The 18640-nt window shown below is 35.8% G+C and overlaps 1 protein-coding gene across 17 annotated transcripts in view; it reads right to left on the bottom strand.

Annotated features, from left to right (window-relative positions):
- Positions 1-18640, bottom strand: part of WDFY3 (WD repeat and FYVE domain containing 3) — a 277660-nt gene that overhangs the window by 81411 nt on the left and 177609 nt on the right. For all 17 annotated transcript variants that reach the window (XM_059666363.1, XM_059666352.1, XM_059666330.1 and 14 more), the window contains 9 exons: positions 18002-18162; positions 15109-15220; positions 13144-13334; positions 11545-11697; positions 7348-7421; positions 7103-7264; positions 5312-5406; positions 3948-4068; positions 3517-3734 (listed from right to left, as the gene is read on the bottom strand). In XM_059666363.1, the coding sequence (XP_059522346.1) occupies positions 3517-3734; positions 3948-4068; positions 5312-5406; positions 7103-7264; positions 7348-7421; positions 11545-11697; positions 13144-13334; positions 15109-15220; positions 18002-18162 (1287 nt within the window). The remainder of the gene's footprint in view (positions 1-3516; positions 3735-3947; positions 4069-5311; positions 5407-7102; positions 7265-7347; positions 7422-11544; positions 11698-13143; positions 13335-15108; positions 15221-18001; positions 18163-18640) is intronic.

Here is an 18640-nt window from a genome sequence, read left to right as displayed (position 1 = left end):
CTATCATAAACTACTTAATTTTAAATTATCTATGAATTTAAAAACAGGACTAAGCAAAATAATCTTTCCTTACAACAGGCTGTAAGTCTGTGGGAAAGTTGCCCAGCAGTGGGACAGCAAACCTGAGCCTGCTGTGACTATGGCTATTTGAACATTCAGAGCCCTTTCTAGAAATACAACTCTGCCAGGAGATGGTCATTGCTTATTAATGCTGCTTACAGCATCAGCCTTCCTATCAATCCTGTTTCCTTTGTTGTATAACTAATTTCAGGCTGCAACCAAAACACTTAGTTCTTTTGCCACCCCACCCAGTACAGTGATCAGCACAGAATGAATGTTGGCCAAAGTTTCAATGAAAAACTTTTGTGAATAGTAAGAGATGAAGGATTGATTTTTACTCTAAAACAATTTCATATAAATGAATAGCCAGCTTTGTTTTTCTAGAATTAAATAAGCACATTATCTGCTCCTATTTAAGATAAAAAAAAAATTGTGTCTAGGTGGCTTTTTAAATATCTCATCCCAATTGACAACTCAGTGTGATATGAATTAATCTTCTGAAGTATGCTTTTCTAATTAAGAAAAAATTGTACAGCAACTTACCAACCTCTTTAATACATCATCTCATTGAGCAAACACAATGAGTTAGAATAAGCTATTATCCTTTTCATAACATAGAAGATATGCAATGTGCTCAAAGTCATAAAGTTAATGAGTGGTGGCACTAGGACTTGGAGTCTGATGTCTCTATTTTAGAGCCTGGAAGTTATGCTGTCTCTCTCGGCCTTCTTAATGACATTGCCACATTTCTGAAAGACTGGCTGCATTAGGACACTGGGTAAATTTTGGTTAAAGTAAATTCTAAATTAAATTATGAATATAAAAAAGTCTTTTGCTTTAAGGACCCAAAAGACATAAAATGATATTTTATACATCCAATAGGAAAATAAACTTTTATTAAACTATATGTTCTAAATGAAAATCAATACTAGCATTCATTTTCTTTTCTAAATTCTCACTCCCTGCTTTTCCCTATAATTAGTCTTAAGGACTATTTAATATGTTATTAACAATGAAGCTTAATTTAGGTTCAAGTTACAGCTATATGGAAGGCATTTTCATGAAGGAAAATTTCATATGTATGTATCAGATATATTCAGGGAAAATTATATTAAGTTGAATAAAATTTAAATACCTAGATGTCCCTTTTAGAACCAGAGCAGCATATGCGATGTGTAAATAGTTATCAATGAAGGTCATCTAAATTCTAAGGCATAAAGTCAAGTAGGTCAGATATGGTACAAGCATCTTTTTCTGATACTACTGAAATGACATAGGACAGGAAGAAGGGCAGATCTAACAGTCAGGATACAGAGACTTAGACACTCTACTCAGGAACCTCATGCAATTAACTGTCTTACTTTCCTAAGTAGAGAAATTAATCTTTAATTTGTATTTATCAGGTTTATTTCCTATAAATTTGTAACAGATATCATAAAATATATACCTGTCTCCAGAAACATAAAGGCCAAATGAGATGATACATGTTAAAGAATTCTGCAAACCATAATGTACTATATGAATCTTAGCTGTCATCACTACTGTAGTTTTTGGCCTTCAATGAGAAGCAGTGCTGTCGATTAGCATTTAAAACTCCCATTCAATTATTTTGTGCCTTTCATTATTTATTCTTAGTAGTTATTATTAAGGCCAATAAACTAAATTTCTTGCTACTAAACTATTCCTAACATTTGTAGGCTATATCCCTTCTCCAGAGTCAGTGCAAAATAGTGATTATTTTTTAGATCATAAAAGTATCTATGATGATAGTAATTTAAAATTTATATTGTAAACAAAAGTTTTCTCAAGAAGTCATTTTATAGTAAATTTCTTATTTCATCTCATGCAGTTTCTTCATTTTCTACATGTAAAATAACAATAAAATAATCCTATGTTGAAAACTGTCTTCCTGTAATTTACTTTAATATTTGAGAAAGTAGTACAGGCAGCACAGCACCCAGCTATTGATATTTTTACATTTTTTAACAGGTAAATTACATATTAAATTCTGATTCTGAGAGTGGATATGGCTTGCTATGTCTGCACACACTGGGTTGCAACACTTTTTTCTTCTTGAATAAATCCTTTCTGGTGATGGAAAATAAACGAACAAACAAATATATAAATCCTGATCCCTAATTTTCCCCTTTGACAAGGGTAAATTGATGCTTGTTGCAGAATACAAATTATTTTAAAATATAATGTTATAAAGACAAACATATTTTTTAAAGTTTAGGAATTGATTACAATTGTCAATAAAATATTATCTTAAAATATATTTTCTAAAGATCATTAATATAAACAGAAATATAACAGTTCAAATGATTCTAACAGAGCAAACTATAACTTTCTAATATAACTTAAATGCTCAGTTCAATGTTAAAAACAGCATACAACTGTAAGCAAAGAATAAGAAGCCTTGGCTGAAACTTTGAGCTTAAATCTTTTTTAAAAAAATATATTTTTTATTGATTTCAGAGAGGAAGGGAGAAAGAGAGATAGAAACACCAATGATGAGAGAGAACCATCGATCAGCTGCTTCCTGCACGCCCCACAGTGGGGATGAGCACAGAACCCAAGCATGTGCCCTTGACTGGAATCAAACCCAGGACCCCTCAGTCCGCAGGCTGATGCTCTATCTACTGAGCAAAACCAGCCAGGGCAAGCTTAAATCTTTGATTGGCAATGTAACATAACTGTTAAAAGCATGGGCTTGGTTCTGAGTGACCTGGACTCAAAAATGTTGACTATAGTGGGGCCTTGACTTACGAGTGTCCCAACTAACAAGTTTTTCGAGATACCAGCCGTCTCTCGGCCGATTTTTTGCTTTGAGTTGCGAGCTAAAATTTGGGTTACCCCACCGCTAGTTGGCGCAGCGAACTTAACAGTGAACGCCACAACATCAGCCCAGCATTCAATTCATTGTAATGGTGAAAATTGATTTGACAAACGGAGTAATTTGAGTTACGAGCTCCGTCACGGAACGAATTAAACTCATAAGTCAAGGCCCCACTGTATTCTTTATTGAACATGTGACTTCACTCCTTTGCCTTGGCTTTCTCATCTGTAATATGGCTATGATAGTATTTACATCTCATAGGGTTACTGTGAAAATAAAGTGTTTAGTAACTGGCATAGAATAAGAACTGAAAATATTATTATTAATTCAGTTCTGATCATTTGTTATTTACTTCATCATAAATGGAATTAAGCAATAAAAAGATCATAAGGAATTCCCTTGAGCTTCCACATCTTAACATTGTCTCTGACTTCATTATGATTTGCAATTAAAAAGAGCCAAATTTGAAACTTTCTAAGCATTCTATTCTACATTAATTAAAATTCAGATTCTTAATGGTTGTCAGTAAACTGAAGAGTATAAGCTTACATAAGATTTCAAAACAAAATGAAACACAATAGCTTATTTTAAAGCAGTTGACTTCAAAAGTCCCATACCTAATACAGTCCCGATCTTATTAGTTAAGACAGAGTCTGTCTGTTCCAGCCACCCTCCACCACTGAGTCCTTCCTTAAACTTGATGAGAATAGACTGATTACTCAGCAGGACAACAAGAATCCTCATGGCTGCTGTGACTGTGGTGGGATGCAAATGCTCTTCCATAAACATCATAATCCAGTCAAAACCCAGTGTCCTGATCAGTTCTTCACAGGCTCTATTCAAAGACAGATGGGTAAGAAGGAAACACATTAATTTCAATGATTAGGATTTCCAATTATAAAGAAGAATAAGACCAGGTTTTGTTCTTAAGATATTCTAAATTTTAGGGCTTAAAAAATATAAGTCATTAGAAATTCTTTCTTTTGCCTACCATGAATTAACTAGTAATAGCAACTGGTACCATCAATTCTAAAAAGATTTTACTTACTGCAAATTAATGCTTGTCTTTTCTTTAGATGTGTAAACTAGTTTTAGCAAGATATCTAGAAGTCTGTTCCTCAAAAGTATAAGATTAGCAGATACAAGACCTCCAAACTCTTCTTCAGTTCCTAGAATGAAAATAAATACATTAAATTGCCTAGTGTTGGATAAAATATCCAACCTTCTTCTAGGAAAATTCACTGAAAAATATATCTTTCAGAAAACATTTTTTCTAGAAGTACTTTCCATTAAAGTGAATGAAAAAAAGGGTCTGTTAAAAGATTTCTTTTTAGAATCCTGAAAATTTCTTATTTACATTATCTAAATAAGTGATAATAAAGGCTGTGAACCCTTTTTTAAAAAATATATTTTTATTGATTACAGAGAGGAAGGAAGGGGGAGAGACAGAAACATCAATGATGAGAAAGAATAATTGATGGGCTGACTCCTGCACACCCCCAACTAGACATGGAGCCCTCAACCCAGGCATGTGCCCTGACCGCAATCGAACCGCAACCTCCCGGTTCATAGGTCGATGCTCAACCACTGACCAACAAAGGTCAGGATGTGAATCTGGTTTTACATTAATATTCCCCTCCCCTACCAACAGGGAAAAGTAACCAAATAAGGATTGAATAAAAATAAAATCCAAGCCCTGGCCAGTTTGGTTCAGTGCTTAGAGCACTGGACTGTGGACCAACGGGTCCCAGGTTAGATTCTGGTCAAGGGGACGTACCTTGCTTGAAGGTGCCTCCCTGGCCCAGGCCCTCACATCAATGTTTTTCTCACGTTGATATTTACCTCTGTTTTTCCCTCTTTCTTCTACTCTCTCTGAAGGATCAATGGAAAAGTATCCTCGGATGAGGATTAACAAAAAAATAAATACATAAATAAAAACAACAATCCAAATCCTTAATTTCCAGTTTCTTTTTGAAGGACATAGTTAAATTACGAGATTTAAGACTAAATAGTTAACAGGGAAATGAAAATAAAAGTAATAAAAGTAATATAGATATAATTCACAGTAGCAAGTATCTGTGTTTCTGAAGAGATGTGCATAAATTTCTAAAAATTAAAATAATGTTAAAATATCACCCTGGAAGAATCTGCTATTTAAAGGAACAATGTTACAAATCCTCTAAACATGGGGAAAATTTTTGTTTCTAGAGTAAAATTCACATCCTATTAAATTGTGTGTGATTCTGAACTTGTGCATATTATACATGGCTGATTTAAGACAAATACATCTGCAGGAGACCAATGCAGTAATGGAAGGAGAAAAGTGACAGGGCAGCATCCACCTAAGGCGGGCCTGACCTGTGCCAGAGAAGAGGGCACAGGAATTAGTTCTCAAGGCCCAGAATCACTCACCAGTGTCAAGCTTCTCCTCATGGTTTATTTCCATAACGACAAATTTCTCACAAACTGCAAAGGTTGGTAAAGTAGAAGAAATAAACTGGCCAAACCTTTAAGTATAAGAAAAAAAGGGTGATGAGTTTTATTCTTTTTTTCTCTCTCCAAAACAAATAACAAATATAAAAAAACCAAATAAATGAAAAACAGTTTTAAGTAATCTTTTACAGACCTTCAGGTGATCGCATTTGGTTTACCTCTCCTAGGACCATCACTATATCCATTATACACGGTGGGCAAAAGTAGCTTTACAGTTATAAGTTCACCAGTTTATTCTTGTATCGTTATTATTCTATTATTTTCCATACAAACTGTAAACCTACTTTTGCCCACCCTGTATATGTTACAATGCTTTAATTATACTTCTCCAGAATTGTAAGTCCTTTAATGCACTAATTTAAATGATTTCACAAATCAAATAGCATGATCCGAATTAAAATGTCCTAACATCCATATGCATCCACTGTAGTTAAGAACTTAGGTTTTGAAAACACAGGTAAAGTTAAAATCCTGGCTCTATCAGTTTTTAATCTTGTTACTTGGGCAAGTAGCTTAACCTTTCTGGGCCTTAGTTTCTTAATTTTATAAAGTAGAGAAAACTAAAAGCTTAATAGGTTTCAGTAATAATTTTAGCAAAATGAACACTATAGTACCAGGAGAAGATTGAAATAAATACTGTTCATAATTTTCAAACTTCAGTTTTCATCTGTCATCAAGTTTAAAAAGTGCTTTTGAGGTAGGTAAATAAATGTGAATAATTTACATGTTACACAGATTGGAGATTAGTTTACTGGGAATACTCTAATGCAGTGATGGCAAACTTATGTCACGCGTGTCAGAGGTGACACGCAAACTCATTTTTTGGTTGATTTTTCTTTGTTAAATAGCATTTAAATATATAAAAGAAATATCAAAAATATAAGTCTTTGTTTTATTATGGTTGCAAATATCAAAAAATTTCTATATGTGACATGGCACCAGAGTTAAGTTAGGGTTTTTCAAAATGCTGACACGCTGAGCTCAAAAGGTTCGCCATCACTGCTCTAATGAGTAGGTGTGATTTCACTTGTGTCTGGAAGATTACATGAAAAGTGATGGTCAAGGCCAGTTTAAGTAATTCTCTGTTTAGAAAATACTTTGGTTAGGCAGTTTTTTCCCTTCCATTTTCAGTTAAGATGCAAATTATCATGTAAACACTAGAACCTTCTACAGCCCATAAATAGGCCTTAAACCATATTTCAGATTAGCAGCAAAATAATACTCACATCATATAAAAGATTAGAATATGCAAAAATAAAATATCATCATTTGTTTTGAATGGTAAAGAATAAATATAAAGAAGGCATGCTCACTGTGTGTGTGTGTGTGTGTGTGCCCAAGTGTGTGCATGTCTGTGTGTGTGTGCGCGCGTGCATGCAGGCATGAACACAGAGAAATAACAGGGCATGGGGAAGAAGGATTGAGAATCCCTACACTGAACACCGTTATGTCCAGGATAATCGATTACATTGGGCTCATTCCTACATCTTTGCTCAGCAATATTCTATTATTAACTAGTGGCAACAATTGGCTTTGTTTACAAAGGTGAGATACTAGACATGCATGTGGTCTGTGCCTTACAAAAATCTTGAACGGTATTAACATTACAGGTATTATACAGGCATAAGAACCAATTATAATCATCTCATTCATCTTATCCTCAGTGATACTTTCAGTTAATAAACAGATAAATACAGACATTTTCACTACCTGAGCAGATCATAGCTGCTAGGAAAACCTTGCAGTAGGAAGCTCAGCACATTACTAATAGCAGCAATGGTAGGCTGGGATAAAGACATATCTCGAAGAGTCAGTAGCAGCTTTGGGATTAGCTGGAATTCCCTCATTAATTTGGCATTCTTTGAAGCTTCACTATAAGAGAAAGAAGACTTTATACACTGTACTATAATCTCTTTAATAACTAAACAACTAACTATATAGATATTAATGAATACCTGGACTCTGTGAGCAGTTCAATGAAGTGTTCAAATAAGGAAAGATGAAGTTCATATGGTGCATGAAGCCAGACCTATGATAAAAAAAAAAAGAATGGTATATATAGGGTAAAAAATACCCCAAATGCCAATTCACTCATGAATTAATTGAATAAACCACTTTATTACAATTTTTACTTGATGAAATCCTATAAAACTGCTTGTACATATGATTTCTGATTCTGTTTATAAAGGAATAATTACTATGGAAATTACGCTGCTGAAGTAATCAGCTGAAAAGGCAAGATATAGGGAAAGTTTCTCTGGAATCAATGACTGAATACTGAACACAAAAACAGAATATAATGAATACTGAATGCTATATAGTGAATTCAAAGACTGAATGACTGGAATCTTGTGTGGGGTCTGAAAGAATTAACTACTGTAAAGTAGTATATCACACAGTTCCTGGAACTAACAAAGCTGGGACCAGTTTGCACTCCCACCTCCCAGAGTGTGGAGACTTTGTAATACAAGGGGAACTGGCAGTCTCAGAAGTGTAATATCTTAGTGTGGGGCTGAGTTAGCATTAAAGGTTTTTCTATGTTCACCCTCACAAAGCTTAAAAGTATGTCTTAAAAGGATCAAGATAACTACAATGCCAGAGCAAAGTTCAATACTCTTTTAAAAGAAATACAACAAAACCTAGCACTTAACTATGTAAAATTTAGCATGCAATCAACAATTATCAAGTACACAAAGACAAAAAAGAAAATATGACTCATAAATAGGAGAAAAATTAATTATTATAAATAGCCCCGAAATGACAGTGATAATGAAATTATCAGGACCTTAAAAAACGTGATCCATATACTAAAGAATATAACAAAAAATATGAATATAATGAGGAAACAGAAGATAACCAAAGGTCCAAAATGAACTTCTGATGAAAAATAAAATATTTAACATGAAAACTATACTATATGAAATTAACAGCAGATTAAACATTGCAGAAAAAAATTCAGTGAACTTGAAGACATAAGAACACAAACTAATCAAAATTAAGCATGAGAGAAAATGCTGAAAAAGAATTACTAGACAGAGCATTAGCGACTTGTGGGACAACATCAAGCAACCTCAGATATTGTATAACTGAAGTCCAGAAAAGGCGGGGAAGGGCACCAGGAAAAATAGTTGAAGACGTAACAACTAAAAATTTCCCAATTCTATAAAAATGACAAACTCACAGATTTAAAAAAGCCAACAAATCCCAAAAAAGAAGAAACTAAAAATGACAATGGGGTGACTGAAATCATTAAAATATGAAAAAAAAATTAAAAATGTCAGTGAGAATTGTAGTGTATGCAAAAATCTTCTTCTAAAAAAAAGGTTTTTTTCAGACAGAGAATTTATAGTCAGCAGATGAGCACTACAGGAAATGTTAAAGGAAGTTCTTTAAGTAGAAGAATTATACAAGATGGGAATCTAGATCTACACAAAGGAATAAAGAATGCCATGCTACATATGTGGGGAACTATAAAAGAATTTTTTTAAAGTGTCTAAAAGATAATTGTTTTAAGTTAAAATAATAAGAAGTATTGTGGGGATTATAAACATAATAGAAGTAAACGTCTGATAACAATAGCACTAAGAATAGGAGGAAGAAATGGGAATGTATCTTCACAAGGCTTTTATACTACAGGTAAAGATAGACTAAATTGTTACATGTGTATGTATATTATAAATTCTAGAACAACCACTAAAAGAGAAAATGCTTGTGTACTATTACAATTATTGCATTTATGTTTATCAAGTGGATGTTTTAAAAAGAGAGTGAATTAAGTATTTATATATCACTGTGGTTGGGGTAATTAGAAATGCTACATAAAGCCATAAAGTGAGCAAGGTAAACAAAGCCAACATTGGTAAAGGATCCAATTTCTGACATTTGTATACTAGATTTTAATCAGAAATCTGAAACTAAAGATAATTCATGATTTAAGTTTCAGCCACTAGATGAAAACAAAACTAGGATTGGTTAAGTCCTCCCATAATTCTTTCTGCAGACCTTCATCTCTGTGCTTTCATAAGTTTTTAATTGTTTATTGATTTGTTTTTCTCTTCTAATGGACAAAAGGCCTTCAGGCATGGACTCTATCTTTACTTTTAGAGCCTTAGCCCTAATACAATGCCAGGTTCAAAGATGCTCTATAGGCATTTGCTAAAAGAATGAGAGGTCTGTGTTTTAGAACTTGATTGGGTAGGAAGGGAAATCACTGCAAGTTTATTTTATGTTTTATACCTGATATGACTAAGCCTTAGAAAGAATGAGATAAGAAACACAGGGTAGCCTGAGGAAAGAAACAAAGGATAGCCTGAGGAACGATATAACTATAGAACATATCTAAGCGGGGGTAAGAAAAATTGATTAGGGTTTAGAATCTATACAACTTAATATCGAACTGTTTATAAACAGGGAGGAAGAAGCTGATTTTTTCAATTTCAAGCCTCGGTGACTGCGGGAATGGTAGTGTTAATAATAGAAACCGAAGTTAGAAGGAAGAACTAATTTGGAAAAGGATGTTAAGTTAAGGTGTTGCTGGGACATAAAAATGGAAATGTTGAGCAATAAGTTAGAAATAAGTCTGGCATTCAGATGTCAAGCTAGAGATTTAGATTTGAGAATCAACTCCGTAGAAATGAAGCTGTAGAAATGGGTGAGAATCTAAAGGAAAGAAAGCAACAAATAAAGGAAAAGATAAAGAAGTGAAATTGAACACGGTTGTATAAATCAATGAAAATTTCATGCCATAGAATTATGGGGAAAGTAGTGAGAAAATATAAGAACCAGGATAGTGCTACCTGAAAGGTAGCAAAAAAATGAGGTGATGCAAGAGGGAAAAAGACTGCATCACATGCTACTGAGAGTTGCGGGTACTGAGAACTGGAATCCTCCTATATAATAAAAGCCTAATATGCAAATCGACTGAACAGCGGAACGACTGGTCGCCATGACGCTCACTGACCACCGGGGGCAGATGCTCAATGCAGAAGCTGCCGCCTGGTGGTTAGTGAGCTCCCACAGGGGGAGGGCCACTCAGCCAGAAGCTGGGCTCACAGCTGGCACAACGGCGGTGGCGGGAGCCTCTCCTGCCTCCGTGGCAGTGCTAAGGAGCAGTGAGCAGGCAGGCAGTAAGGAGCAAGGGGTCCCAGACTGTGAGAGGGCGCAGGCCAGGCTTAGGGACCTCCGCTTCCCCCATGCACGAGTTTTATATAGAGCATATAGGCCAGGCTGCTAATAAGCTTTTAGAATAAAGTTTTAGTAAAGCCATTAGGGCACAGAGCCTGTCTGTCAAGGATTTAGAATAACAGACAAGACAGTGCTTATAGTAACTATGAGGAAGAAGAGTTAGGGCACAGACATTACAGTTAGCCAATATTAAGTGCCTGGCCCCATTCTGGGTGGTGGGAATACAAAGAAAAAGAAACTAGGTATGATCTCTGCACACACGGAGCCTACAGTCTCATGGGAGGAGATACATATACAGGGTGGGGCAGAAGTAGGTTCATGGTTGTTCATATAAGAAAAAAGACAATGACTAATAAAATAATAATACAAGAATAAACTGTGTTTCACATACTCACAACTGTAAGGCTAATTTTGCCCCATCCTGTACTTATAAAGCATACAGTGACGGGTACACAACGGACTGAGAACAAGAAGTTAAGGGACAAGGATATGCAAGACCAAGCACTGCTTTGAGAGGACAGAGTAGAAGCTGTTTATGCTAATAGGACAGTAGAAATGAAAACTTGTTATTCTGAAAAAATGAATGATATTTTACTATGAAGCTACTATTAACCAAAACTTCACATCTATCTCCTATTTATTGATGAAAAGTTTCTACTCATCAAAAGAATTATTTGATGAAAATATTTGCCTCACTTAATGCCAGAGGCAGCAGCACATTAGCAACAGTTAGGCACATGCATTGTACCATTTCACTTCTCTACTATTCGTAAAACTGAATACCCCTGGGGAAAAGGAATTCCATCATTACCCTATTTGTTGTATTTTATGAATGAAATTAACATAGCATGATATAACTATAGAACATATCTAAGAAACAAAATTGTTTAATAGTTAACTCTATTGTCATACAGAGTAAAAGATGGATTCACTGATTACACATTACCAGTTAGTATTTATGTACATACTTCAAAATCACAAAGTAGATCCTGGAAAGCAGTTGAATTGGGAATAATGGAGGTCTCGTGTCCACTGTCAACAGTTCCCACCAAGGAAAAAGTTAGATGGAGAATATGGCTGTTAAGAAGGGAACGTTTCTTCTTAAGTAGCATTGCCAGCAACTAAAAGAAAGCACACCAAATGCTTGTTATTAATCATACTATACATACAAACATAGCAACACAGATACACACACACACACACACACACACACAATAGAGAACCCTATGTAAAGTAATTCCTGAGACTTCTAAGCTGATTTCTAAATTTTTATTATAACAATATAACATTAGAGAAAATCTAAAAACCAGGGTAATCCCATTCCTTATGAAAATATCCACTTTTACATAAACTTTATTTTTAAATTGTTGTTGCCATCATGCATATACAATTTGCTATTCTTTTTCTCTATATAACCTCTATTAAAAGAATTTTTTCTCTTGTTACAACATAGTCTTCATAATTAGAATTGTAAAAGGTTGAATGATATTCTATGGAATGTTTACAGTATTATTAGTCATTCGCATACTCTTGGAACATTTAGGTTATTCCTATTTTTTCATGATCAACAACGCTGCTATGAATCATTGTAAGAGTTTTGCAAAACAGAACACTGATCAAAACAGTGTGATTAAATCTACAGAACAATGTAGTGAATAGTTTATCCATGCCCAATCAACTATTGGCTAAAGCTAGAGAAGGCACTGGTACTTCAATTACACTACAATGATTTTATCTTACTCCAATACCTGCTTTTCTTAAAGGAACTTTCTGCCTAAATCTAGTAGAGATTGTGAATATGTGAATGCTGCATATTTTTAATCCCACATGAGTTTTCAAAACTAGCAATGGCACAGTTACTGTACAGTGGGTCTCACTTCCTCTAGGTAAGCAAGGGGGGTGTATAAAAGATGACTGGGTGTGGAGGGAAGAGATAAGGAAAATGGGGAGAGCTCTGCATCTATTAATGATCTGGCAGTCTCCAGAGCAGGTGGTAGCATGACCCTATTTCATTTCAGTCTTATTTCCAAAAAAAAAACCACAGTAAACCATTGTTCTGAAAATATATTCAAATATATCAAAGCTATACTGAAATAACTTAGCCTAATTCAAAGGTTGAGTGATATTTGATGAGATAGGATAACAAAGATAAACCAAAATAAAGATAACAACTCATGCCGAAACCGGTTTGGCTCAGTGGATAGAGCATCGGCCTGCGGACTGAAAGGTCCCAGGTTCGATTCCGGTCAAGGGCATGTACCTGGGTTGCAGGCACATCCCCAGTAGTAGATGTGCAGGAGGCAGCTGATCGATGTTTCTCTCTCATCGATGTTTCTAACTCTCTATCTCTCTCCTTTCCTCTCTGTAAAAAATCAATAAAATATATTTAAAAAAAAAGATAACTCATTCTCCCTTGAGATGTGTTAGTTTTAATAAAAACTACTAACTTGTAAAGGTGACTTGTCAATATAATTCTTCCAGAGTTTGAGAAAAATGAGAATAATAATAATAATTAGTTTTTCTTTTTATGCAAAGTAAAGTGAGAGCAAAGCTTTATGGTTACAAACCTGGTAGCCCCTGATTCTTTCCATCTCTTTGCTGGCTAGTGGGTTACTCTTGACCACACAAACCAGGGCCTTGACTGCGGCATAGAGCCCCTCCACATCAGAAGCCATGGCCACCAGGCCCAGGATGGCTGCAGCTCCCCCAATGTACTGCAAAGTAGTGGCAACAGGCTTAGGGACAAATGTTCTTACTCCTGATTAAAAGACAGTGGAAAAAAAAATTAAAGTCCCCATGTAAACAAGAACTGAATAAATCATCTTAAGAAGATTTAATTAATTATACATGATATTTTAAAAAGACCTTTAATCCAAAAAAGAAAATTCTAAAAAAAATCTTGAAGGTAGAATTTGGGAGAAGGCAATAAACATATTGTAATCAGTGGGAGGAGCGTGGTAGCTTAGTAGTGAGCAGAGAAGAGCTGGGTTTGAGAACAAGTGCAAATGTTTCTGTGTGGCTTTGGGCAACATTAAGACTCAAAAGCACAGAGGGCTTGGGAATGCATTTCGAGGGGAGTGAGAATGCCTCACTAGAAACTGCTGGGGGTTAAACTTGGGGAGAGCAAAAGCACTTTAACTCTGGGAACTAGGCAATGGGATGGAGAGGCCACTCTTGCAAGATGACATATTCCCTAGAGGTTAGCCATGCAGAGCATATTACTGCCCATTACTCAAAGCTCTCCCAGTTATGCAATCTGAGTAACAGCACATCAGTGACCCCAGAAGAGCATAATTACATGGAAACACAGCACTGGGTCTAACTTTAGGTCAATTAAAAAAAAATTCACAGCTATATTTTAAAATGCCATTGTTCAAATTTCATTTACCCACTGATCAAGATTCAGATTTTTAAAAATAAAACTCATATGCATTTTATATTTCTATGTCCTTTAAAGTATTCACAATACTTTCATACCTTATGACACTGGATTTTGAAAACTACCTTCTAAGGTAAGTAGGGCCAGTGTTACTAGTTTAAGATGAGAAACCTGGGCTTAAGTATCTGGCACAATGCCACACCCTGACAGAGCAGGGGCTGGGACCTCAAGTTTAGGGTCGGGATTAGAAGGTTAGGGTTAGGGTTAGGGTTAGTTCAATCTGAACTCCTCAGTCACTGCTTTTTCTACTATACCACAGCACTGCTGTATTTTTGCAAAAGACAGCACAGTGCTCAGTAAGGATTTGCTAAACTGAATAATAATAAAAAAACTACCATGTGCTTCAGCATAAAGAAAACATTTTTATCAATGCAATACATGACCAAAACAAAAAAATAGTCATGTGCACATCACTGAGACAATAAAAATTGCCAAAGATTAATAAACACGTAGGATTCTGACTGGAACAACACTAACTTGTTAACTGTTCTTGTTAATCTAAAAAGGGACCACCAATATCACGAACTGATCTACAAATTAAAATATATAACTACTGGCTCTGAATTTTGGGTGGTCTGGTTAGATTATGTCTCAAGACTATCTAACCAAAAACCAACTCTTTTTAAGCAGACATCAGGTACAAGGCTCTGCAGAATGTCCACTAGTTCTGACTTTTATTAGAGTTGGACTCACACTCTTTACACCCCTAAAGCTCTTATTTCTAGCTCAATTCCAAATAATAGGAGCGCTCATGAGTGTCACCCCTGCTGCACCAAACCTATAGCAATCATCACTATTTCCAAGTCTTTACATCTGTCCCTAAATGTACTGTGATATTTACCTTGAAACTACACAGGAGTATACAGTTAAGAGCTCATCAATGCTAACAAAAGAGGAAAAGTTAATGGAAGTTTAATGAGCATATAACTTTAAACGTGAACTGGAGTTTGAGATTATTACTTTAGTCTCTAAACATTCCAAGAACATTACAGGTCACCGCTATAAAAGATGAACCACCCCTTACGTGAGGAAAGTGAATGTATATGTGAAGGTAAATAAAGAAGTCTGGAACAACAAAGATGATTTGACTCACCCAAGTATCCAATCAGAGTGGCCCCAATCGTCCGGGCGGGCCCATTGAGATGTGCTGCTGCATTGTGTATCAACTTCACAGGAGTGGCATTCTCATGGGAGGAAATGCCTAACTGAAGAATAGGAAAGGAAAAAAATATAACATAGAAGAACAGCCTGAACATTTTTCTTATTAAAGTATTGTTGACATACACTATTATATTAGTTTCAAGTGTACAACACAGTGATCGACATTTCTATATCTTACAATGTGCTCATTACTCTAAATCTAATAACCATCTGTCACTGTGCAAAATTACTGCACTATTATTTACTATATGCCCCTTCACCTTTTTCACTCATTCCTCTACCTCCTCCCATCTGGCAACTATCAGTTTATTATTTTGTTCCTATGAGTCTGTTCTTGATTTGTTTGTTCATTTGTTTTGATTTTTTAAAATTCCACATATAAGTGACATCTTGTGGTATTTGTCTGACTTATTTCACTTAGAATAATACTCCCTGGGTCCATCCATGCTGTTGCAAATAGCAGGATTTCAGTGTGAACATTTTGATTGGGAAAGAAAAAAAAAAGAGACATAATTTGGTAACAAATTTTCTCTCTCTCCTTACCAGAATATTAAAAACATGAGCATTCCTTTCTCTTTTTTTAATGTGCAAACATTTCCAAAAGTGTGCAAACTCACAAAAAGTAAGTTAAACACAATCTACTCAGATGAAGATGGTGAGGGGGGATCTTGGGAAATAGTTCAGGGAGCTTTTTGAATAAAACTCTGTCGTGGTTTAAAGGTTCTTATCACTCATTGCCTCACAGTATTTCCACAACCAAGTAAATGTCACATAAATTATGCAAAACTTTATGAATATACATAAAATATTCAATTTTGTGTGTGCACGCACGTGCGCGCACACTCACACAATGTGCTTTCAAGCAAATATAATCATAAGACTTTAATTTTATTGTTACCTGTAGAACCAAGTTTATGTTCCTTAGAAATGGTAAATATATTCACATACAAACCTCTGCACAAGAGTTGTCAATACTTTCTGTTCCCAAGTCCTTTCCTTGCAGTCTCTTGATTTCCTTCCCCTGGGGCTTTGCCTCCCCTCATCAACCAAAACAGCTTGTCAAGCTCACTGAGGACGACCACCTTACAAAACCCAATGTTGAGTATTCTTAGTTTTCCTCCTGTCTTGCTGGCTGCTACTCCTGAGTCTTCTCATCTGGCTCTGCTTCATCTCCCCAACTCCTAACACTGGAACATCCCAGGCTTCAGCCTGAAAACTTTCCTCTTCTCTACTTACATCTACACTTTGGTGAGTGAACCTAGTCTCATGGCTTGTTTTTTAAAAGTTTTGTTTTGTTAATCCTTACCCAAGGATATTTTTTCCCTTTGATTTTCAGAGACAGTAGAAGGGAGGGAGAAAAAAAGGAGGGAGGAAGAGACATCGATGTGAGAGAGACTCATCAACTGGTTGCCTCCCACACGTGCCAGGGACTGAACCCTCGATCCTTACGTGTGCAGGTGAAGCTCTAACCACTGAGAAAAACCGTCCAGGGTCCTAGTCTCATGCCTTTAAATACCATCTATGACCATCTAGACAGGCAAAACTCTTTCTCACCCCAGATTCCTATGCCCAATGGGCTCTGATAGCTTCAGTAACATGTCTGATATGCTTCTCAAACATCTCCAAAACATAACTCTCAATACCTCCTGCCCCTGAAGTATTACTCTTCTTGTAGTTTTCTCCAAATCAGAAAAAACTGACTCCATTTTTCTTGTTGTTAGAGCAAAATCCTTGGAGTTATCTTTCTCTCACAATTCATAGCCAATCTGCCATCAAAAACTGTTAGCTCAATCTTCAAAATATACCTCATATCTGATCATCACTTCTCATCACAGCCACTGCTATCACCCCATTATGATCATCAGCATCTCCCATACGAATTATTATTACACTGGCCTCAAAACTCATCTCCCTGCTTCTACCTTTATCTCCCTTGAATCTATTCTCAATAGGAGGCATAGTAATCCTGGTTAAAAAGTCATAACATTACATTCCTTTGTCTGGAACCCTATAATACTTCCCATCTCACTCAGGTAAAGCAAATGCTTTTACAAGTGCCTATAAATTCTAAACAATATAGTACCATTCCTCTCTGAGTTCCTCTCCCACCGGCCAGGCCTGCTGTTATTGTGCTCTCACTACATGTGCCTCTGCAGCAGGCACACACCTTCCTCATGGCATTAGTACTTATATTCCCAGAATACAAGACCCTCCACCCTATAATTATAGCCCATCCATTCTCCATGTTCTCATTGCTTGCTCCCTCATCCCTTTCCAAGTCTGTTCCAATTTCACTTCAGTGAGGCCTCCTCTGACTTTTCTATTCAAAACTATAATCTTATCTCTTTCTCCTTCCCTACGTTAGCACTCTTCACCTTCTAACATACTTTGTCATCAGGTTATTTCTTTTTTATTGTTGTCTGTCTCCTCCATGAGAATGAAAGAACCATAAAGGCAGGAATGTTTTCTTTACCCATTGATGTGTGCTGAACAAAATGATGCACATAGTAGGTGATCCAGAAAAACCTTTAGTTGTAGCCTTAGAAAAAGCAATTGTCTTCTTTATTTTTCTAAGCTCAATTTCTCAAATTGACAATAAAAACATAAGATTATAAACCATGCACTTAGAAGGCATTTCTTACTTTTCCAAATTAAGCAAATTTCGAAATAGGTTTTGGCTTAAAGCCAAAGAAACCAGATATAAATAATACACAAAAAGCACCATTTCAGCACCTGCTCAGACTTAGGCAGTACGCATGACTAAGCTCTGAAACTTCTTTCCAGGGAGAATCCGTCCCAGCTCATCAGGAAATCATTGTGCTCACCTGCTTAGCGATGGCTTTGCTGTCCAACTTGTTGTACACCTTCCGGATTCTTGCCACTGTTAGGGAAGACACGGAGAGTGCATAGAGGCCAAATGACACCTTTTCCTCTGGCACTAATAACACAGGAGATGGCACTATGCCTTCAGATTTTGCGTCTTTACCTTCAAAAGAAAAATAATCCTTTCAAAATCATTATTCTAACAAGAATTTTAGTCTTCTTATCATTCTTAAATCAGCAAACTTGAAAATCTTTTAAAGTGGAACAAGGGAACAAAATTGAAAAACTTTTATTTAATTTTCAGCTCTTCAATTATTTCTTTAACTAGGAAATAGGGAAATCATCTAGTCACAGAGCTTTTCATTCCAAGTTTCACTCTAAAAATATGCTTAACATATAACATAATGCAAAGGAAGAGTTTTAATTATCAAACAAAACACAAAACCCATTCCCCAGGTTCAAAGGAAAAGAAAATGAGTGAAATGTCCATGAGCTTTCGGCCCTAGCCTCCTCCCCAACCAGAGCTCTCATCGCCACCTCTCTGTATCCTTCTAGACAGCACAGCAGAGTATGTAAGATGGGTTAAGTTTGAATCTCTACTGTATCACTTAAAAGCTGTGTAGCTATATATCCCTTTGCTC

The sequence above is a fragment of the Myotis daubentonii genome, chromosome 1, assembly GCF_963259705.1.
Source record: "Myotis daubentonii chromosome 1, mMyoDau2.1, whole genome shotgun sequence".
NCBI lineage: Eukaryota > Metazoa > Chordata > Mammalia > Chiroptera > Vespertilionidae > Myotis > Myotis daubentonii.
Note: the sequence above shows the minus strand (reverse complement) of the source record. Positions and strands in the feature narration are given on the sequence as shown.